Genomic DNA, 24,937 nt, shown 5'->3' on the forward strand with positions numbered 1-24,937 from the left:
AGACTGAACCAGAGAGACAGAAACAACAAAACGAGTGAGCCATAAGTCTTTTGCCAACTTGCAGAGCTACCTCACCTAGAAAGATCACATCACTAAATGTCTAAATGACTCACATCAACTGAAAAGTTACCAAATACATTAACTAACAAGGAGAAAGATCCTTAAGAGATGCATAATACACAGAAATAACTGAGTAAGAATAAAAACATTTTGAGGGAGACAGGGGGAAAAAACAACAGAACTGTTCTGGAGGAACAACATGACTATGACCTCTCCAGTTTGCATTCAGGACTAAAGACAATATGTCATATTTCAGAATGAACAGCACAGAATGACACAAAGGGGTTATAAGGTAAGGTGGAAAAGAAAGAAAAAGGTGGACAAACAAACTGAAAACAGCATAAAGTTTTGGAACAGAAATGCAATGAATAGATGATAGGCTAATTTAGACACAAACACATTTGCGCAATCAAACAGTGATGATTATGGATTCCAGGAAGGGTTTTAATTTAATGTATTGATAATCTTTTGCACCATTACTCTCAATTTAAAATGAGAATACTGCATTGATATACACTCAAAGCAGATTAGTGGGAGTGAGTAAAAAAGAAGACAACGAGGAAAATAATAACGGTGATAAAGAGGAAGATAAAAACAAGACTGAACAAGAATGAATAAGGAAAAGAAAGCAAGGACATGAAAAGAAACAAGTGATGTGGATAGACACAAAGGGAAAATGGGTAGCTTCGAGTGTGCATGGGAGTGTGTTAGAGTGAAATAGCACATTTGTTGGAGGACGAATTCAGGAATTCAAAATCATGGACGTTGGGTGGTCCACGTCAGCCCATTAACAGTCAAATCAAAGGCATTGATAGCTGGGTGCATCACTTCAACTAGGCCCCAGGCTGTAGTACTGATGTGTGAATACGTGACTTTGGATGGATGTGCTGGAGCAAATACAAATGCAAAGAGTGAGGACATACGACAGGACAGAGCAGAAGAAAGGAAAGACGCAAAGTAAGGGAGACCATGGCTGTGTCCCAATTCAGGGTCTGCACGCTTGAAGTACGCGCACTACGCGTACTACGTACGGTGCGTACTATAAGTACGAGACGTGCGGAAGTGAGAGGCTTGTGAAATGGGACTGTATACGCTTCGTCGCGCTGTTCAGGTTGCCTAGCAACCATGATAATAATCGCAAGACAGGTTATATACAGCATTGTTTGACAGAAATGAAGGAGAAAAATGTTTTGTTGGTCATTCATTTCTGTCATGACATCACTTTGATTAGTTGAGTATCTGAGGCTGACACCACGGGACTGTAAAACATGATTGTTGGGCTTCATTTCTGTGATGAACAGTCATTTAAGATTAGTTAGTAAATAACTATATATATATATATATATATATATATATATATATATCACTGACTTTCAGCTTGTTTGTGGATATATGACCGACTTTAATTATTAAACATTCGCACATAAATAAGTGACGTCATATTCAGTACTTTTGACAGTTCACTCTTCGGCCGCTCCATCTTATTAGGGAAATTCCACATACATAAATGTAAATTTCAAAACTCAACCCCATCATTTAATTTGTTTTTGACTGAAATTGAATATTACTTAAACTCTCTTAAATTAACTTCCAATAAAAAAGGTTTATCATTGATTGAAATTCATTCAGAAATGTTTAACGAATGAGCTGTCACAACTTTCAAGTACAAAGTTGTTATGAAGTCTGTCACATTCCCCCCCCTTTTTTTCTTTTTTTATCCTTTATTTATCCTTCTTATTTCATTGTACTGTATATTGTTACTCTTATTTGCCTTGTATGTCTACTGTACAAACTGAACTGGAATGACTGACTGTTCACTTTATAAGTTCAATAAAGTTTGGAAAAAAAAAAAAACTCTTCGGCCGCTCCCTTCTGCCGTATTTTGCGGCAAAATTCTCCACACCCACCGCCGCGCTATGAATTGTGGGATATATGGGGCCACGAAGCGTGCACCGGACCACGCTTAATATTTGGGGAAATTGACGGCACATTTGGAGTATACATTTGAAGCACACTTCGAATTGGGACAGCCGTCGGCACGTGGCGTTGACGTAACCGCACTTGAATTGCGTACTTCAAGCGTGCAGACCCTGAATTGGGACACAGCCCATGTAAATATGTGAGAAAATAGAATGGCTGCCCCAGACTCGGATATATGATGGTGCAGAAGCTACAGTACATTCATGTTATTAATAAGCAGAAAAAAAGATTCATAATTAGTTTGAGCTCATTTGTCTGCATTATTTGATGCATTGGGATTGCCACTGTCCCCTAGTGAAAAGCTGTTCCTATGGATAGCAATAGTTAGAAAAGAGATCAGAAGGTCTGACATGAATGAATGTTCCCATTATGTTCAGTAGCTCTTTGCTTCTATTGTGAATTTAATGCGAGACTGAAACTCTACCTTGTCTAGATATTTGGAGGCCGCTGCTCTTTTCTGGCTAAAATCGAACTACCTCAAAACCCACCAAAGTTGAAATAAGAGCCTAAAGCCACAAACAATGCTTCTACCAGTCTTCCTTCTTTTTTTGTTTTTTCGTCAGTTTTATTGCCAGTGACCTGAGATGGTAAAATGATAAGAAGTTTTCTCCTCCACTTTCCCGACACATTACTCCCCTGCTACAAACCAGACAGATGACTAAAGTGCCTCTCAGATTGAGGAACCTGGGACAAAACCTTTAGCCAATAGAAGATAACAGTCTAAAACGCAGCAGAAAAAGCCTAGACAGAGCAGCAGCTTTGCCTTCAACAACCGGCTGACGTCTCCCAGGCCTGAAAGTTCGCCTGGCTGGCTGAATAAAACATGGTGAATCAATAGCTATTTATACAGGCTGGGACTTGGGGGCTGGAACAATAAAATATCATCTCTTTCATCTACGCTGCAGTTTTGGTTTGCACATCGATGGCTGTTATTTTATAAGTCATGAATGGCTCTCTATATTTTTATAGGCTTTATGCTCCGTCTCTCTTTTTCTCTCATCTTACCCACTCACATTTCTTTCCATATTGAGCAGTAGACTCTTGCTTTCTCTCCGTCTTCTACCCTTTACAGGGTATTTCCTCTTTCTAGCCACTCTTTTCTTTTTCTCTTCCTCCCTTTTCTTCACAATTTCCTTGTTTTTCCTCATCTTTCTTCTCTCTCTCTCTCTCTCTCTCTCCCTTTATAGTTGATGTACTTGGAATTGGTAGAGCTATAAAGCTCAGGTTGTTTTATTGGCCAATGAAAAGGCAGGCGCGCAGCGGGGCAGTGCATCTTGGGTAATAGAGTGTGTGTCTTTGAGGGATAACTTACCAGAGGGAAGGCAGACATATGTGTGAGTTAGTGCGTGATTGAATTAGTGGGTAGGAAAGGAGAAAGTGAGAATGGTAAATAGATGATGAAGTAGAAATGGAAGGAAATGATCAAAGGAACAGGAGAAGGGAAAAGTGAAAGGTGAGGAAAATAGAACAGGAACATATAAATAGGGGTGGGTTTTACATTGGTATCAGTTCCAGACTGATCAACATAGAAATATTGATAACTATAGTTCTGCTATCAGGATTTCTGAAAGATTTATTCTTTGTGACCTTTTCAAATTCCTAACTAACCCCAAATACTGATGAAGCTACCAGTGTAAACAGATTAACATTGAAATTACTGTGCATTTACATTCTGTGCTATACAGTCAGAGCAGAATGTTCGAAGCTGTGGGCTTACTATGCTACATTTACCAAAACGCAATGCATTGTATGCAAGAGAATTGTGAATTAATCGCAGCACGGCAAGCTCTGGTAAACTTGAATGGCTCCAATGCAAATGGGATTGGCTGGTAATATAACTGCCTCAATTTAGTCAGTTCAAGGAAACGCTTGTTATCATTATTCCACTAAGTCATACGCTCAGGTTAGACATCCCAATCAAGCTCATACACTTCATACCCGCTGCTTAAAGTTGGTCAATTGAGCTGTTTTAGGTTGCTAGCTAATCACTTACATAGCAATAACTGGCAATTGTTAGCCAAAGTTTGAACTCATCCAGATCTATGTGCTCGTGTTTACTACTTGTAAGAGATTACCACAGCTCTTTACCCAAGCGGCGCATTAGCAAATGTCCCTCTGGGTGCTAATAATTTGAGAATAACATTGTAATCTGTAGTCATAAGGAGCAGTATGGCTTTTTATTTATAAATACCCATCTTAATACTCTAAAGTGGGAAACACTCTTTTTAAACTGCTTATTAATTGTAGCTAAAGATTGTATGCTTTAAATATTTATTTATGAGTTTTTAACATTTGATATTACGTTTATATCACAAAGTAAAAAGTTTTTTTTTTACAACTTGTCACCAACTTGTCTAAAACCATTTAAAAGAGCATCTTATATTGAAATCACTCCCTGTAATTTTAGATTTGTGCAGGTGTTTGTGTGTCTGTGCACTGCATGGTAACATAATACTGTATTTATTTTGTCCAAACAAACACAGAAGACAAATGCTTGTGAATACTAAAAGTCATAACTTCCACCCAGAAGTCAAGCCTATTACAAACACACTGTGGGTGTATGATGCCTCGCTGCAGCTTTTGGAATCACGGCCAAGGTTTATGAAAATAAAGGACGTTTATTGAAGAGCCTTTGTGTAATCTAGAATGCTATTTCTATTGAGTTTTGCTATTTTCCATTCTTGTTCTCTGTGCTCCTGTTTTTTTTTTATTAGAGAACATGCAGTGTCTTCATTCTTCACCATCTTAGAGTCAGTGTTCTCTGTCCTGTTGAATTAAGAACAGACTATGTGAGGTATTTGCTCTTTCTGCTCCGGTTTATTTACTTTAATGGATTTTCACATCTCTGCTACAAGCATTTTGTATACATAAATAAACCTTGTATCCTTTAAGTATTTCATTTCTTTTTTTCCCTTTTTGATATAGTCATGAACAATTCACTTGAACATTTCTGGTTTCTTCTAAACTGGTAAGCCTAGATCTACCTCCCCCCCTCCACTGCTTTGTTAGGACTTATTTATACAGATCCATGGATTGCAGCAGTAAAACTCTGTTTTATCTACACTGCAGCTTTACACATTAACAAACATTTTGATGGCACGCAATGCACCTGTTCTTGCCATTTGCTGATTCTTTTCTGTCGCTCGTAGGAGCTATGACGAAGGCAATGGCTCCATTTATTTGTCTGCTATAAATACTACCTTGTGGCCCTAGGAGGTGAAAGGCCACCTCCTGCATCTGTAAAGTGACACCTTTTACCAGCTTGACAAAATCACAGCTGGCCATTGTTCCGGGTTTCTTTTCCGCTCTCACTTCTGAGGTGAGAAGACTGCTCTTTACTGCTCTGACTTTACTGGCAGAGGCCGTTTGCTCTGCAAATAGACACACCAAAATAAATTCTGTTCGCAACAAGGCGACATCCCGCAGAAGATCCACCGTTAGCTGGTACCTACCACTAACCAAGTTAAAAGGTTGAAGTTAGTCACAGCAGAGCATGTTAGTGCAGAGTGTTAACTCAGATAACAAAGAGAACAAAGGCAATACAGCTTTCTGTGGGCTTGGACCTTAAAGGACAATGACTGAAGTGAATCACAACTCTTCCTTGCTTGGACCCAATCTATGAAGCCCTACCGATCAATGACTGAACCATAATTTTGACTTTTAAGATAACTTAACATACATGCAACAAACAGTTTCCATTCACTTAATTATAATCTGAAACATTAATTTCCAAGATACTGTCTAAAACCTTAGTCAGTGACCTTACTCCTGCAGTTCATGCAGGTCACAAAAAAAGCGTATTCAGGTGCCTCATTCCGTTAGCTGATGCTTGAACGTTAAGTAACAGTGTCTAATGGTTTGCGTGGAAATTCAGTATAATTTTAAAATCTGTTAAGAATGAATGAAGAAAGGAAAAAATATGTTTTAGTTTAAAAACAAATCTATCCCACACTTGGCGTTTGATCTCTAAAATTCAAAGAGGTTTGCCGAAATAGTAAAGCCTTCAAAAACTCTTCCACGCTATACACCTTCTCAATGTGAAGTTATAACAAGAAAACAATTAGTAGATTTCCCTATGGTTGTAATAGATTAACACTTTTTTAAAAAATTCTTTACGTCGTCTCCTTAGTGTGTAACTTGACACACCCTGCGTCAGTCTGAGAGTTAGGCAGCACCTATTGTTTTAAGATTCAGCATCTCTGCTTTTTGAAGTTTTCATTTGGGACCTTCATCTCCAGCTCATGACTTTATATTGTCAAGACATTCTGGGTCACTACACACACAGAAGCAATACAAATGCTAATACAAAGATACACACACACACACACACACACACACACACACACACACACACACACACACACACACACACACACACACACACACACACAAAGATGTACAAATTCAAAGACTTATATAATCCACAAATGAATGCCTGCACACAGAGGGATGAACACATCCTAATATGTATGCATGAATAAAAAACACAAATAGGAGTGAGATGCTTGCTGTTTTCCTTGTCCTATTTTACAATTGTGCCCAAATAGATAAGCTAACTGGAGATAGAAATAGCTACAGACAATAGTCCGATAATATTTCCTAGCTGTGTTATCTCTATTTTTGTCACTGGCTCTTGATAACACAAGTGAGAGAGAGAAAGATAAGCGGAATAGACCAAGCTGAGGGCAAAATATAGCTTGATAAATCTTCCATCTAGCAGGTCTTACCGAGAACTATATGAGAGATAAACAGTAGACAAAAATAAAACATTAAATGACCTGAACTGTTAATCACTAAAAAGGTCTGAATGGCTTAATCGGGTTGCTCAATCAGTCAAGAGGCAGAAGGCAAGAGTGAAAAGTTCTGGGAGTATATAATTTAACACATGACAGGATACAAGAGCCTTGAAATGTTCTTTTATCCTCTCATTTGTCGACCAAAAGTTCACATGAAAATCAATACTACCAGCTCCACAAAAGTATCAAAGAGCAGAATTCTGTTCACTCTAGAAGAAGCAATCAGAGATGGAGCATTAAAATCAGCCAGTGGTGACAGTTTGACAGGAAACGGCCTGAATCGGCATCCCACTAATGCCTGTTTGACAGCCACACAGCAACTTCCCGCCAGCCGAGATAAGATAAGTGACAGAGCGAGCACTCTCCCTCTAGATGTTAATGTAGACAACAAACGCTTTTTCTGCTCTCATTCCTACATTAAAAATCATTTGCTGACACGATATTCACCACAGATTGACAGTGATTTATGACTGAAGTGTGAAATGTGTTGTGTGCTGTGCTTTTTTTTTTTTTTTAAACACCAGAAGTTTAACTGTGAAAAACAGACTAGTGATAAGCTCATCATTTTTTTTCAAGTTTAGTTTTTCTTCTTTTGGATCGAAGGAGGGCAATTAATTTCCCCAAGGGGTCACATGAGAAACTAAGTGTGTGGATAAACTGAACTAAAATCATGTTTTTGACACATTGGGTTGTTCCAAGCTGACCTCAAATCTGTTCAGTTTTAATTTTGTCTCTTTATAAAATGCTACTTGTAATTACAATTAGGTAATGAAATGTACAATAGACATGATCATCACTGAGAGGGAATCTGTGTCTGGATTTGGCATATTACATCACTGAGAATGTTTGTTTATATATCAATTTAGATCCAAAGAGAACTAACATGTTGAGTGTTGGCAGGTCAGTAAAAATGTGACCTCACATTTGGCTTTAAAGAAACTGCCACTGTCTCATGAATGTTTTCACCAGGCTTTACATTTCATGTGCAAACAGACCTTTGACAGTTGCAGTTTGGGATGTGGTTCATTCATTAATGCAGTCACATCAACAGCAAATGCAAGATCTTCCATCCATTCTGCATCTGAGAGCGTCACAAAAAACGTCCTGCTTTTAGCCCTATACTCAAAGGTGTAAGTCCTTTGCCCACCTGATAGCTGTGTGGTAGCCTATGTCACCATATTTGGTCTACAAAAGTACAAACTGTCTGATAAAATTAACAAATTTATTTACATCAACAACATGGCAAATTCTTGTACACTGTCTTACACAACACTGTCTGGTATAATATAACGCAAAAATACCAATTTCAATTCTGGATTCATTTATCAGTCACTTTATCTTGCAACTGCTTCTAAAGTCTGGCAATTTTCCCCATTAGATTTCCCCATTAGATTTGGACAGCTATTGGTTGTTACACCTCGCAGTTCAGGTCCATCCAAATATGAACTTAATTTAAAAATACAGACTATCTTTGTTAAAATTATTAAATGTGATCACTGTGAATTTTTAGTAAACACTGCCTACAGTAACATTCATAAAACATTACATTTATAGCAAAGGTGTGCACAGCTGAGCTAATATGTGAGAAAAAATAAGTAAAATATTAAAAAGTGAGAATAAAATTTTCATAAGTACGGGAGCCAAAACACTTGTAATTGCCAACTGAGGAGCTGGTTTGAGTTGACTTGTGGGGTTCTTGAGGAGCATGTGATTGGCTAGAGCCCTCATTGGCTGTACATCAGGAAGTCGTAATGCTTGAGAGATTAGAAGGTTGCATCTAATCCTGCGTAGCGATGGGGGATGGATAATCCTCTCTGACTATTACCCCCTTGTGCAAGGCCTGTGTGTGTGTATGAGACAGTATGCCTGTGTGTGTTTGTATTACTGCGACTAAATATATAATCCTCTTCTTTTTGACTACAGGGAGACAGATTAAAGTGATCTTACTTCACAGTTTCAGTACATTTTTATAGATCTACATTTACTGATACTCCTTTATTTCACATTTATTTTTGTGATGTATTTTTTTTATTGTTTATAATCGTAAGATGTTAAACTGTAGCATCTTATTGTGATAACATGCAAAATACAAACATAGAGAATACAAGATCCCAAAGAACCACTGTTATCAATTGGAAGAACAAAGAGTTTGGCAGCAGATGGTATGGTTGCAAATGCCCTGAGGTCAACATTGTGGAGCGAGTCTGACACAAATCATTTGAGACAGCTTAAAAGTGCAAAAAAAAGAACTGTGTTCTCTATAACATATTATATTTTTTTTAAATAAAAGGTTCAATTATACTTTACTTAATTTACTTTTTTCAACTTTTTAATTAACTTAGTGTGACATAACTGAATTAATTAAAATATATACAGAATTAATTTTGGAATCACACCTATTTCTGTTGTAACACATTTTTTCTGAATCTTTTTGTTATATAGTTGAAACAATTAAAATGGTTTTTTGCTCAATTAAAATTATCCTTAATTATGCAAAGAAAATTTTTTAACACAGAACACAGTAGTTTAGTATTACGGGTTTTCATGTTAAATCCTTGGAAAGGAGACAAAAAGGGGAGGAGTGGCAGCAAATAACAGAAAGAAAAGAGTAATAAAATGAACAGTCTATAGTGCTTAACTTCATTCGTGTCAGTGACTCTTGTCTAACTTGGGTAGGCTATTGTGGGACAACAACCCATCCAACCTATCCAATCCACCCATCTCCCAATGTATGACAGAAGTTACAGCAGCAACAGATAATTGATGCCATAAAATGTGTTGATAAGCTGAGGCTCAAGTGGAGTTGCTGGAAAAAAGAGAGCCATGATAAACAGTCTGTGCTGTGGGTGGATTGTTTATAGTATTTTAACATTGAATGTAATATAAATTTATTGGTTATCAAAAGTCCTGGTATATCACGACAACCTTAAAAGACTGGAAGATAGCAGATCTTATTTCATTAAATGCTTTTAAGTCCAGATTGAGAGAGCCAGAGAAAAATGTTTTTAAAATGTAATTGTTATTTATAATATGTATGTAACTTTGTAATTTCAACGTGTTGTCGCCTCTTGGCCAGGACTCCCTTGCAAAAGAGGTTTTTAATTTCAATGGGACTTTTCCTGGTTAAATAAAGGTTAATAATAATAATTATTGTAATTACACGTTATCACCAACACCTGTAATTGTATTATTTAGGGGCATATAAACATGAAAAAAAATTCCCCAAAGTTGAAAATAGCACACAACATTGCTTCATTGCGTTGCCAATAACCTCACTCAAAGCCTAACAGGATTTATTTTTTTTGGTTTTATCTAAAGTTTTTCTCTACTTCCAACAAAGTTTACTGTTTTACTTATAATTACTTAGACTTTGGTTTTGGGACATTTACTTTCATTTATCTTGGAAGTGTGCAAGTATTAAAGGAGTAGTTGTGTAGCAACAAGGCCTGCATGGTACGCTTAGATAGGCTTACTGTGTTGCCTGACGTTAATGTGTTTTTTGCTCAGTTAGTTTTAATGCTAAAGTTTCTTGGTTCATTTTTTACTAGACATATTGTTTTGACATGATGATAAAATTATTCCACTGGCTTTGGAGCTCAATGACCCCTACATTTTTAATGTAGCACTTCTTCAGAACACTGCAGTTCAAACTGATGCTGACTATCCTGAATAGATAGATTTAAATTTAAAAAACAAAACAAAACAAAAAAACCCACTTGTCTAAAAGTGAAAACTCAAGTCTTTCAATAAACAAAACATGGATTTTTAGTTACTAAAAAAAAAAAAAGAGTTAAACCGGAAAACTCTCCTATACTGCTGTTATATACGAATTAGTTATCAGTGCAAAAGTTCAAGTTGCTTATTTTCATGGATAGTACAGGATAATATTGCAATATTTTGCATGGGGATATTGTATTGATACAGGGACATGAAATATCATAATAATAAAATAATTTAAATGCTTTGAGAATACTATCAATTATAGGGCTCATTTCATGTAACACCATCTTGAGATAACATTAGCCAAACAAACACACATTAACTCAGTTCAACCAAAAAACAATCCAACACCGAACACACACCTAGTGTAGAAATACTCACATGAGTAATTATAGGACAATAACCTTCGTGTATGAACCAAAAAATAAATAAATAAAATAAAAGCAGTGGCTTAGTGATTGTGGGGGTTCTGTTTCATATTCTTGTATATTGTGGTGACTAAAAGTTTGCTCAGAGCCTGAGGGTGTTGCATGCTCACAATCACTTTTGATCACAAAGTAATTGCATAGGTTGCACAACAGAATGCAAACTGATGCAAACAGTCAGTCTGATTTGGGCAAACTGCAATCACTCCCAGAGAGAGTGAGGTTTGCGAATAATTGCTATCTAATCTATAAATAAAAAGACCTGCCAATATGTTGACATCAGTCAGAATGAGTCTTAACTCAAGGGCATTTGACTCAAGTGGCTACAAGCTGGTTGTGTTCTGGTTAGTGCAGGAAGGTTGCTGGACAGAAAAACAATGGTTAAATGTGCATTTCTGTCTATGTAGACAGCACATTTATCTGATAATACAGTAAATTGCTCTATTATCATAAATAGATTGCTTTTAATTGCAAAGATGACCCCATTCAGTTGCAGACCGATATGTCTGATTCCATCATTGCAACATTTATGGCAGCTTTTAGTGAGATAACTTTATCTTACAGGATAAATCAGATACCGACAAAGTTAAAGTTTGAGGGCATGAATATGCAGTTGAAAAACTGTGACAAATTGGGATATATGTTCTCGTAGCATATTGTAAAATGTTAAAAATCAAAAAGAGATTCTATTGTTAGTGAATTGTTTTTATAATATAGTGTTATGGTGTGGATATCACCATGATAAAGTAAAATCATAAAAATAATAAATATTTCAAACACACACACATGCAAAAGAAAAGAGGCTGCATGCAGTGTAGTGAAGGGCACATAGACTGACAAAGGTGTAAGTGATACTAGGCCATACCCCTACAGGCCAGACAGGCAGTGTGACAGAGTAAATGGGGTCATCAGCTTAAGGACTTTCAAGCTACACTAAATATAGCCCATTATTGACAAAAAAGAAAAACAATACACAGAGAGAGAGAGAAAAGAGAAGGGTAAAACACAAGATGGATAGAAGTTAATGGCTTAGATGAGATTGCTTCTTTAGCATTTATGTCTTGATTCTGGCTCTGTTTACACTGTGAAAGTTGGGGGGGGGAGAATTAAAGATCTGCATGCTTGTTCAATTTATTTGTCATTTTTCTTTCTCCCTTCCTTCCCATACTTCTCGCCTTCTGAAATACTTCAGATCGTGTGGAAAAAAGAAGAATGCAAGGCAGCCCTGGGGCATTTATGTGTGTGAACAGTTTCCCTTAACCTGTCTTTTCATCTCCTATATTAAATGCTCTATGGCATAAGTCATAACTCAAAGTCTAGAATTACTAGGCAACTATGACTTCAATGAATTTTGCTGCAAAAGGAACAGATTTTTGCTTTTGTATTTCTTATACAAAATCTGTAATTTTGTATATGCTTTTCAGAATTTAGTCATTTATGTCAGAACACTCATTTCTTTCTTGAATTCATTTATAGGCTGCTTTGAATATTATTAACGTTAAGCAGAAATAGCTATTATAACTCATTAGATACTCCAGGTAGATACCCTCTATGAAGACTTTGGTGGGTCAGTGGGAGGCCACTCTCGCTTCAATAACTGAGGGTGGTGGCTTCAACAATACGCATGAAAGTTTGCTGAATTAATATAAAACCCGTACTTAAAGGTCATGGGGTTTGTTGGACTTTTACAGGAGACTTGGGTCTTTGCCATGTGTTTAATTGTTAAGTATATTACATCCATTGTTTGTATTGCGTCCATTTTTTTAAACTTGTTTCAGGAAAAAACACAACACTGACATCATAGGGGAGTGGCAGATCTGTCACATGCTTTGGTGCGATACTGGGGAGGATAACACCAATGGAGAATTTACATGCACTTATTGATATGGCATCAACTGGTCAATAATCAGTTTATTAATTATCTGAAAGGAATTAAAGGCCTCTTTTAGAAGCTAGTTTTCCCAACCTGTAGCATGACTATAGCATGGCTCAAGTATTAGTTTTCAATTTCAATCATGCGATAATAACCTTGCTTGCACCATTAGAATTTTGAGGTTATGTAGGTGAGGTGAGCCACTTCTGTTCCTCAGTAAATAGTAGAGAGAACGAATACCAAGATTATGCTATGCAACTGATGTTCTCCTAATGAGAAGGAATCATTTCTTTGTTCAGAAAACAGCAATATGGGGAGAGAATGTTACTGTACTACATGGTCAGCTGTATCTAGAGAAATCCACAGCTTGGAACAGAGTAACTAACTGAATTAAATGCCAGACTGGTTGCCAGTATTTATTTCTGTGATTGATTAAAACCTCTATCCGCAGAGAGTTGGAAGGTAAAGTTATTTGCACACAGGACCAGACAAGAATAACTACATACCATACTAGTCACCAATTTCTTCGGTGTGTTGGATTAAACAACTCAGAGGTTTGTCAGGAAACACTCATATTCTTACCCCAATCTTGCAGATGGATTTTGGGAATGTGGGTCAGACCTGAAATGCATCATTGCATGGAGTTGGGCAGTCATGATACAGTTATTGTTGCCTTTAAAAGAATGCATAATGACTGATTTCTGATCTACAGTTTCTGCTGTTAAGGACTAATTAAATTTATTAATTAGTAGCTTTTCAATTAATGCTTGACATTAATTTTAAGAAAATGAAATGGAACCATATTAACTTTTATTATCCATATACCTGAAGCATTTTCTAGGAGGTTATAATTCTGAAACACAAACTGTTTCTTCACTACTGATGGAATATATATATATTCCATTTCATATTAGACCTAAATATAAAATGCTCTCACTTGCTAGTTGGTCAAACCATGATTTGCTACTCTGCTTGATTCTAATCAATGTTAGCACCAGCATCTGTTTAACAAGCAGGGGTTCAGAAATAACTCTGCAGAGACCAGCAGGGAGGTGAGGACTAGCAGAGAGGACCAGTGATGCTTGAATGGTCTGATGAGGCAATCAAAGAAGGGATTGACAGGGCCATGATCTGTGTGTGTGCAAGTGTGTTTTTGAGTGCACCTCTGCTCAGTTCAGTAACCATCAATAACTGTGTATTATCTGAGGTCTCACAGAGGCCTGGTAAAGTTGCAGGGAAAATATAAATTCATATAAACCAGTGGAAGCCTTTAGTTGTTCACTGGCTTTCTTTTTCAAAGGTATTTAAGTTGGCCTTTTCCATGCCCAGCAGAACATTAAAAATAAAAATCCATCAAGAGTTCTCAAATTAACAGTTTTAAGCCAATATTCACGACTCCAACATTTAACCTAATTGCAGAAAAAAATCTAACTGCCTGACATCTACCGACCAAACTGAGTACCAATTAAAATTTACCATGCAAATTCCAGAATATTAATGTTAAAAAATAAAATAAAATAAATATTTCAGCTTTGAACTCACTGTAAACTTCCAAGGAGGAGAAGAAAAGACCTTAAATAAACGACTTGCTCAAAAATTGCTTATTGATTTTTTTATTTTAGAAAAAAGGAGGTTACATATAAGCAATTAACTGGATTTTTCTTGTGCTTAGTGCATGGGGATGGTTGGAAAGACTGATGAAAATTTGTACTCTTACTGGGGATAAATATCAGCTAATACAAGCACCATAGTCAGATTAAGAGCTAATTAAATGCACCATACTAATCTAAGAAGATTAGGATAATACCTTGTATTAGGACTTTTTGTAGTCCTGTGAAAAACTATGTACATCTTTACTGATGATGATTGCAGCCAATTGCTGGTAATCAAATGCATTTGATAAAATGATTAGCAACAACAACAACCTTTATTAAAAAGTACCTCACACCAACTACTTCTTAGTTGGTTATTGCTGCTAAAGAGGAAGATGGTTCTATAAGCTACTGAATCACAGGGTGTACAGAGTTTTTTAAGGGTTTTTGAATTAATCCTGTAAAAACTTTTTTTTCACTTGATTGTATGTCATCTTCTCTTTTTTTGAGCAATATATATTAATAAATTATATGCTGTTTCATTTTTGCCTTTCCTACCTCACCTGCAACCAAACATTACACTTCTTTTTGCATCCCTTTTTCTCCAGACATTATTCTCATTTTCTCAAATGAATGGAGCACCAGAGAGAGTGGGGGAGGAGTGGGGGATCCCTTTAGATCTTACCCAGATGTGTCCTTTAATCCTGTAATTAGCTGCAATTACGGTAATAGATACAAGAGATGGAGTGATCATATTTGCACACTGATTAATTTCTGTAATCTTGCTGTATGGTAAGAACTATGTCTTCTGGTCAGATTTCAACTTGCTCACTGAATGCTTTATCTCTCTCTCACACTTCTGCCTTCCTTCTTCCCATTCTCCTTATCTCTCTGCACCATTTCCCACCTCCACAAAGCTACCCTGAGCCCACCCCCCAGTTTTTCTCCATACTCCTCAATCCCCTCTTTGTCCTAGGTGTAATTCATCTGGTTTCTATCCTGAAAAGGACGCAGAGGGGAAAAAAGGAACACACAAGAGACAACAGAACAGAATAGGACACAACAAGAGGCCCTTTAGATGTTGCAGATGATGCCTTTAATCCTGTCAATAGCTGCAATTATAGTAATTATCTCTAATAGCAGCGCATTATGTTGAGGCTCTGATATGTTTAACAGATGATGCTGAGTCGTGCCGCCTCTACCAGGCAGAGAGGGCAGAGAGCTTAGATTGGTGTTGATTTCATTAATATCAAACAAGGTGAAACTGATGATGGTCCCAAGGAGGTTCATAGACTGAGGACATTTTTGTTTTGTTTTGTTTTTTCAGGCTCTGGGTTGAGGTCTAATGGAAGTGTCAGACATGGTACTAAGGGGTCTTTTAGAGGTGTAGAATGAGAGAAGAGACTGGAGATTGATGGTAGTAAATATAAGGGGTTTGAGAGAAAATAGGGATAATTATATCTTTGGAAGATGCTCTCAAAATAAGATTTGCCTTCTGTGTTACAAGATGTGTAAATCTGCAAGACAAGAGGAATAATCTACAGCTAAAATATACAATACGTTAGTTACTAATCTAACCTACAGCAACCCAGCTTTATAACTGTAACATCTGTTTAGTGTGTGCTTAATATTTACAGATTTTACAACTAACTACAAAAATTAAGCTGTTCCGGATGCAGCTTGAAAGATGACTTTCTAACTTGCACAGCAAATATTCTACCTTTTTTAGTGAAAAAAAATTGTAACTATCTGTGAAAATAAATTCTGTATAGGTTATAAAGACAAAAGCCAGTGTTGTTGTCTGTGGCAGAACAAAGCTCCTGGTTACTAGATTTATGGATGAAATAACTACCTTTTCTGATGGATTTATAGTCGTTATTAATTATAGTTAAGGAGACAATAAGTCAGGCTATACTTTTCTCAGTTTCTCAGTCAGTATTATCCCACATCTCTTCTAAATATATATTTTTAAAAGACTGACGGTCTGAACACACGTGGATCAGTCATTTAAATGTGGACCTTCACTAATTGGCGGGCTATGTAACAGTCGTTACATCTATCCTTTATTCACAGTTTATGGATTATACACTTTAAAGGCCTCATACACTTAATACACACATGTGGAGACTAGTTGGTCTTTTTTAAAGCAACATCTCTTTCCTTGGTAGCTCATTCTCTCCCTCTTTCAGACGCGCACACAAGCGCCCTTCCAGGTTTTGATGTGAGGTAGCTCCTTGATGCAGTGATATAAGAGGCAGACAACAGACCAAGAACGGGTCAATAATTCATTAGATAGAGGACTCAACTTCAACCCAAATAAACGTACACACACACACACACGCACGCACACCTATCTCACTCAGTTCCAACCACTGTATAAAAGACTGTCAAAGAATAAGTCTTTCTCCCACTTTGTCTTGCGACTTAGACTTTCTACTTTCCCTTTATGATAATTTACATTTAATCCTGAATTTATGGTCATATATGTCAATTATTCGTGGATGAAACTATATTTGATATAAATATGAACTGTCAGTGGTTAGAGAGAAAACACTGTTCTTGTGTTTCCCTGTATCACCTAGTTTTAAAAATAAGACCATATGAATGAAAAACAAACAAGACATCCGGCTAAAAAGGTTTTTTTTAATTATTGCATTTTTTTCTCCTATATGGCACTTGGGAGCAGAAGAATGCACAAGGCACAGGTGTGATGGTTAGTACCATTGCCTTGTAGCAATAAAGTCCTGGTTTTGAATCCATTTGCGGAGTTAGAACGTTCCAGGTACACCAGCTTCCTCCCACAGTCCAAAGACATTAATATTAGTTAAACTGGTGATTTGAAATTGGCTACAAAAGTCCAGAAGCCAAAATGTGTGAATGTGGGTTGTGAATGGTTGTTTGTGTTAGACCTGTGATAAGTAACCTATCTAGGGTATATCGCTTTTCTCGCCCCATCTTAGCTGGTATATACTCCAGCCCAATCCAGCTGAAGACAACGGTTTAATGGATAATATACATTCTTATGTACAAACGTACATACAGTATACACTGTATGCACGTGGGTCCAAAAGCATAATGACAGCCTCCTTTGGGGCGGTGTTCCTTGGTTTGGGATAGCCCCTTAGTACAAATGAAGAGAATCGTAATGCTACAGAAAACAACATTTTCTAGACTGGTTTCAAGCCCTCGTTTAGGGACTTCAACCCCATCCACAAACTCTGAGATGCAGTATGAGATGGGGCTTATTGCCCAAGTGTTTATACTTTCCTTTTGGTGGAATTAGTATATACAACACAACACAAAACAAGCACTGAAATAAACCCATCACAACAAGCCAGTCTCAGACAGATAGAAATGGGATGCCACGAGTGACAAATCTGAATCAGCTGTAGCTGCATTGTGAAGAGTGCCTCAGTTAAACACCACATTAATCTGAACATCATTTTTTATATTATATATATATATATATATTATATATTTCATTCTCAGTTCATCTTAACTTGTCTTATTTCATATCGTTAAACATCATGCATCTAATTAGTTTTACAAATTAATGTGTTTTAAAGAGTTCCTCTCTTTCCTTAAACCACATTCTCTATCTATCTCGGTCCGAAACAAACAAGTCAAATATTGTTTCTGTAGCTATAGTAAGAGAGAAAGCTGCAAAAAAGGTCAGCCAAGGTGAAATGAGACACAAGATCAGACTCAAACTGGGATCATGCTTGCAACCCTCTGCTTTACAGAAGTCACAATTCAGTGGTTTAATTCCAGAAAGATATCCATTTAGGGAGTAAAAGCTCTTGAATGTTGTGCCTGTTAGCAAGCGTCAATGTGCTACAGGCTGAATTTGGCAAATTTAACAAACATCTTAGAAAGCATAATGAGGATTGATTTTTCTTTATATGTATATAATTTAGGTATCTTACATTTAAGTCATTTCATTTATCAGTATCCTGACATTTAAGGCTCCAGCGTGTTTATAAAACAATAACAGGCACCTAGGCTTTAGACGCTTGATTTTCAAAACTACATAAACTGCTGGGATTACGACAAAGTGGAACTAAATGCCAGGAGAATGGTACTTGTTTGACTGTATTGTGACAAGTATAAAATTTGGTGGAGAGGGCACTGCACAGAGTCCTGACCTCAACCCAACAGAGCAGAGACTGTGAGCCAGGCCATCTTGTCCGACATCAGTGTCTGACCTCACAAATGCGCTTCTGGAAGAATGGTCAAAAATTTCCATAAACATACTCCTTAACTTTGTGGAAAGCCTCCCCAGAAAGGTTGAAGCTTCTATAGCTGCAAAAGGTGGGCTGATATCACATTAAACCCTTTGTATTTAGACTGGAGTGTCACTGAAGTTCATATAAGTTTAAAGGCAAATGAACAAATACGTACTGACAAGTTTGCCTAATGCACAATCATGCACCCCTCTGTCACTATAAAACACAAAAGCACAACCACAGACTCAGAACGTGCCTGCATGATTTTTGTAAAGATCCGATACTCTAGAAAATGTTGTCATGCATTAAAAAAAAGAATTGCTTTTTTACTAATTGCTGTGTTTCATACGTTTAATCATTAAAGCATCTTAATATAGGAGACAGGGAAAGACATATAGTGGTATTTCAGCAGGACTCTGCAAACCAGCACTAAGCCACTGATCCCTACACATTTACTCTTCTTTTGGGGTACTTTTGTGCAGTACCTTGTACTTCAGTATACACTATGCACAGTGGTTAGAATAATTTGAAACGGTTACATCACTACAAGTTTTTCACCTTTCCATAATTCTGTTACAATATTACTGTGGTGTGCCCAATTACATCTGTATTTGTTATTTTTTGTGTTTGATGTTTTGTAAGCAACTGGATGTTTCCTTCCTCCCTCCCTTGCTTTCGTCCTTCCTTCAATCTATCTACCCGTGCATCTGCTCATTTTTATAACTCCCATTGATGTTCTTTGAAGTCTTTCACTGACCTCATACAATTTGATGATTCCATTGGTCTCGTTGGGAGCTTTCCACTGCATGAAGATCTTTTCTTCATATGGCGTATTCTGCAGAGATTCCATAGGCACTGATCCAGGAACTGAAAAGACACCAAGTACATAAAGTATAATAATACATTACAACACAAATATGTACTCATATCTGAAGAATGTACATAAAATTATATTCAAATAACTGGTTCACAAACATATGTATGTGACAAAAGTATTAATAAAGTATAGGTATTACAGCAGAGATTATAAACTATTTTAGAAGTATGAAATGTATTTATAGTAATTATATTACAATATTACAATAAAATAAAAATGTTCATTGTTTTCTGACATTACCATCTAATTGTCAATCTCACTAAAATGTCTTAGGTTGTAAAGAAAGTCAACTTTCCAGAAAATGAATCCACACAATCATTGAGTCCATTTCTAATAATCCCCAAAAGAGCAGTTAGCACTCGAATACAGAGTACCAGTTGAAAAACACAAATTGAGATAGACATAAGCAAAAAGGCCGATGTGCAATGTAATAACTAAATAGCACATCTCGGGTTCAGTGACTCTAAATATTAAAGGGAGGGAGTAAAAAGAACTATGGAATCAGAATCAGAAGTAAAGAGAGGTATATTAAATTACACTAAATTACAGTTCAGCTTCTCATGATTTAATTAAATTTCTTGAGTCCAAAAGTTTCAAATGTCTCAGAAGGTAAAAATATTCAATTACCTGAAATTTAATTATAGGCTTTTTTCTCCCTTTGAGGCAGTGTGAGAAACACTGTTTGATCTGGAAAACTTGATAAATGGAGGACATTTGCAACTATTAGGTATGATAGGATATTTCACAATATTTCTTATAGTGTGAAAGAATGAAATATTTTGCTGACATGCAGCAATACCAGTCTATGTTAAAAGAATTCTTATTTTAAAAGAATTATTCTTTTAACATAGATATAGTCTCGTCCAGCGGATATTGATATTTTATCACATGAAAATGAGGACATAACGTCATACGTAATGTGATTTCCTGAGAAATGTGTCTTAATTAGCAGTTCAACATCAACTACGCATATTGAAAGTTTAACGACAACCTACGACTTTTAGGTATTGCCATATTATTGTGCAGCTCAGCGGTAATTTGTAAAATGAACCCAGTGTCATCCTAAGATGAATGGGAGACAGACAAGCTGTAATAATGTCATGTAGAGATACATCTTGAAGCACCCTGTAGTCAGTGAATAATGGAACAACTGCTGAGATTAAAAAAAAGACAGCAGCCACTGAGATTTTCTTGGGCTATGGGCAGATTTTCTGGCTCACTGCTGGGAACGCTACATCCAAATCAAACTCACTGGAATGAAAAGCCTCAAACATAAAATTTTATTAGCTTACAAAGTCAATTACCAATTCAATGTCAATGGACCAACTGTCTCTAGTAAGGGAGAAACTTTTATCTGTGTTAATGATTTGATTCAAAGTTCAGCAAGACGCGCATTTTGTGTATTTATCATTTAAGGATATTTTACAGTAAATGATCTCTTCTTCCAGACATTTGGTATCCATCCTGTTCTTTGATTGTGATGAACACATCTTTACTTTCAACCCTTAAGTTCAACTAAGATCAGTTGACTGTATTGACACTTGCTCAGAAGATGTGATTTCTTCTGGATTTATTAATCTCAAGGTGAATTACTTTACTATCTGTTAGTCTATTATAAAGCAATGTCCTCAATGCTTTAGTTTTTAATTAATCAAAACTGTTTAATGATTGTGTTGTGAATTAAGAAATTCTGCCAATGGAATATTTGAATAACTGATGGACTAAATCTGATCACTGATCACAAATATTTTATTATGGACTGCAGTTTTTTTTTTTGAAAAATAAAAACTGTGTTTCCGAACAGCTTGAGTACACTGCATTTCAAATCCAATGAGTTGGAGTGAAGTGAATGGTTATCGGTGTAAAAGGTTGTTAATCAAATTATAAACTGTGGGGTCAAAAGATACTGAGCAATGAGGATCCTGTCTGTACAGGAAAGCGCAGACAGGACTACTTGTGTACAAAGACAGTTGACTCATTAAAATCTACCTAGTAACAAGAGTGTGAGTGTATCAGTGGGGTTTTCAGGATGAGGCAGGCTTTCACATGTCTTCATGGAGGTACACAGACAGAGAAGAGGTGTCAGACATCTCATCTGGGAGTGAAGCTGTCAAACAGTCGAACTCACCAATTCACATAAAAGCAGAAACACGCAGTTACACACAGACACATGCACTAGACCCTTGAACACAATACTTACACACAGTTGCACGTACATACACTGAGGGGTGTGAATTGCTCTAAATGATAAGAAGAAAGAGACAGTGTGCCAGAAGGGACAACCAACTGCAATGTGCAAGAATTCATGTGTGCTTCTATGTGTGCATTTGTGTCTGTGTGCATACTTGTTACTCTTGGTTTGGAGACTTTAATCTCTTTCTCTAGTCTCATTTTAGGAAGCTAGTTCCCAAAACATAAATCAGTAAGCTTTGCTGCCAAGTCCTGCTTTTGTTTAGGTCAAGGACAGGATAAGGCCTTTAACTTCAGATTTTTCTTTCCACCTTTCATTTTTACTTCATGGCTACTTACTATTTACGTACATATATGAGTAGAGTTTTACAGTTTAGAGTAAAATGTCATATATATTTGTAATATTCTGGATATTTATAATTGAGCTTTTTGTATATATTAGAGTCATTTCTTAAATTTTGTAACTTTGTAATATATTGTATTATTTATTTTAGTCCAGTCTGTTACTGTTCTTATGGTCTTGGAGCAACTGACACTACAACGTTTTCTTAGGGATTATTAAAGTATTCTGAATCTGATTCTGATCATTTATTGTATGTTGACCTTAATTCTGATTGATCTTGGATGAACATAATGTTGGCTTACATAAAAGTTAAGCTTGTGTTGGTTTTGGACTCACTGTAAGTCATTGTGAATAGCAGTGTTGGGTAAATGCCTGTGCGGTAAGGCAGAAGTGAGTCTGACAACTGCAGGACTCTTTTACAGTTGCCTCAGTCTGATGCCCCTCAACTGAAAAAAAGCATTTTGGAAAAAAAATTCTGCAAAGTTCCACCATTTACAGCCACAAATTGAATCTAACAAAGATGGATGTGCCACAGCTAGTTCTTTTACACTTGAGAATTGGCTGCCATTATCCATCTCTCTCTATAACATCCAACAGTTTAAGGAAAACCCACAGTATGGGAAGTTTCCAACCTTTTCTGCTATTTTTAAAGCCATAAAACAGTGACATGACAAACACAACAAAGACCAGTCCTTCTGAGGTTGAAAGGGTTATATTTAAAAACTCCACACTTATCCACATTTCAATGCCCAATATTTAAAAATATTAAAGTTATTTTGTTGTTTTGGCCCCTTTTTGGCTGTTAGAAGATTAAAAGAATTTCCTACATTTCCTACAAAACATTTCCTAAAAATATACTTAAATGAAAGGGTGGCTGTGTTGCAATAAATGAAATTTATTGCAACACAGCTGCTCACACCTATAGGTTATTAAATACAGATATTTGTGTTATTATTTCTTATATGAGAAAATAACAGGTTAGAGGATAATGTAACAAAAGTATGACCATTTATCGGTTACATTAAAAATTATGGCTCATGACTCCAAACCTCAGAGTTAATGTTTTATACCTTAAAAACCCCCAAAGATCAGAGCACAACAATGGCACATGGAAAAATAACAAAGATTATTGGAAACTATTTTTTGACTAAAATTCATTCACAAAGTATTCTGACTCACAGCTACTGAGATGCACAACAGAAAGCACACAGACTAGTAAACTATCAGACAAGTCTGACAGGAATATTTTGATTAGTAATTCTGAGGTGTTGATTAAGGGCCCAGCCTGTGGAGCATATCAAATTACCCTAACAAAGAAATGCAATTAATTGCTGCCATTTTTATTCAACACCTTATCACTCACTTCTGTGTCTGTGTGTGCACTCTCATCTTTTATGATGCACAGTGTCTACCTGAAAATCGTTGGATGTTTGTGTGGTACTTCTGTGTGTTGTCTCTGCGGTCTGTGTATGTGCACGTGTGTATACCAGGTTTGCATATCTGTGTGGGGACCACAATTGAAAGTTCACTATACTTGTGGGGACCAACAGCCTTTATGAAGACAAAATCCCCATCCCCACAGGTTTGAAGGAATTTTTGGAAACTCAAAATGTAGTTTTAGTGTCAAAGTTACAGTTAGGTTTGGGTCAGGGTCAGGCATTCATTTTTGATGGTTTTTGTTAGGGGTAAGCGACTATGGAAAGCGTTATGTCAATTAGATGTCCCCACAAAGATATGAAAACACAACTGTGTGTGTGAATGCACGTGAGGAGCCTTCTGTTACTCACAGTGTGTACCATGACATCTGTGTATGCTGCTTTCCAGTGTGTGCATGACTCACATGACAAACCCCCGTATCTGCTGTGGTTTGCATGTGTTTGTGTGTTCCTGTGTACCTCGGGGGCTTGGACAGAAGAATACAGACTTCATTGAAAAGATAATGGCAGCTGTAACACATTAATCATAACTTGATTAAGTCCCATCATGCTGCAAGATGAATGGCCTGCTTTATTACGCCAGCAGCTCTCTCTTCTGTGTGTGCCCCTGTCTTGCCATCTCTCTCAATCTTTCTTTTGTATTCACATTTTTTGTCTCTTAACCCTCTCTTGCTTTCTAAGTTTGGCTCAAATTATCTTTATTGGCATGAAATAAATCTCTGCATTTTATCCCTGGCTTTCATTTGTCTTGCGCCCTTTATTATGCAACAGACCTGATTGTTTATATGAAAATTTTGACTTTTAATCTTTGTCAGTGTTTCATCTTGTAGCAGCTGTTTGCAAGAAAAAACTAATTTTAAAAATCCCTCTAAGTGATTTTGTGATTATCTCAACTATAACTATGTAAGAGTGAAGTAAATACTCTTGTAGTCACTATTCACTTTGAGCTATTTTTTCCATAACAGTGCTTTCTTTTTGTTTTTAACATAAACAACTACATTTTTTTTCTTGCAGGGGGGGGGGGGGGGAATTATTTAGTGTTATGTAGTGTGTTTTTTTACATGTTGTTCAACACAGATGCTTAGCTTCCAGGGGAACAAATAAACTCATCTTGACAAATGGCAAACAAGCAAGGTTTACTAGCAGTAGTGCAGGATTCAGTTTTCATTGTGATACAAGGATTTAGGACAGATACATATTTGCAGTTATAATTAGAAACCCCTCAGAAAGTACAAGGGCAAGATTTGAATCATTTGAAAAACTTCTTTTTGGCAATCAGACCACAAATAATCCCCTTCATTAAAGCCAATGTTTTATCCATGTGAAAATTCCTATTCCTATGTATACAGTGGGAAAAATAATTATTTGATTCCATCCTGAAGTTTTCTCACTTACAAAGAAATTAACTCTTTATTTAAC

General features: G+C 36.5%; 1 protein-coding gene across 8 annotated transcripts in view; it reads right to left on the reverse strand.

Moving 5' to 3' along the window:
* ptprt (protein tyrosine phosphatase receptor type T) overlaps nt 1–24,937 on the reverse strand; it is a 336,999-nt gene that overhangs the window by 151,014 nt on the left and 161,048 nt on the right. For all 8 annotated transcript variants that reach the window (XM_080890788.1, XM_080890791.1, XM_080890787.1 and 5 more), the window contains exon 11: nt 19,430–19,539. In XM_080890788.1, coding sequence (XP_080746914.1) covers nt 19,430–19,539 — 110 coding nt within the window. The remainder of the gene's footprint in view (nt 1–19,429; nt 19,540–24,937) is intronic.

The sequence above is a fragment of the Rhamphochromis sp. 'chilingali' genome (assembly GCF_963969265.1).
Source record: "Rhamphochromis sp. 'chilingali' genome assembly, chromosome: 9".
Lineage (NCBI taxonomy): Eukaryota > Metazoa > Chordata > Actinopteri > Cichliformes > Cichlidae > Rhamphochromis > Rhamphochromis sp. 'chilingali'.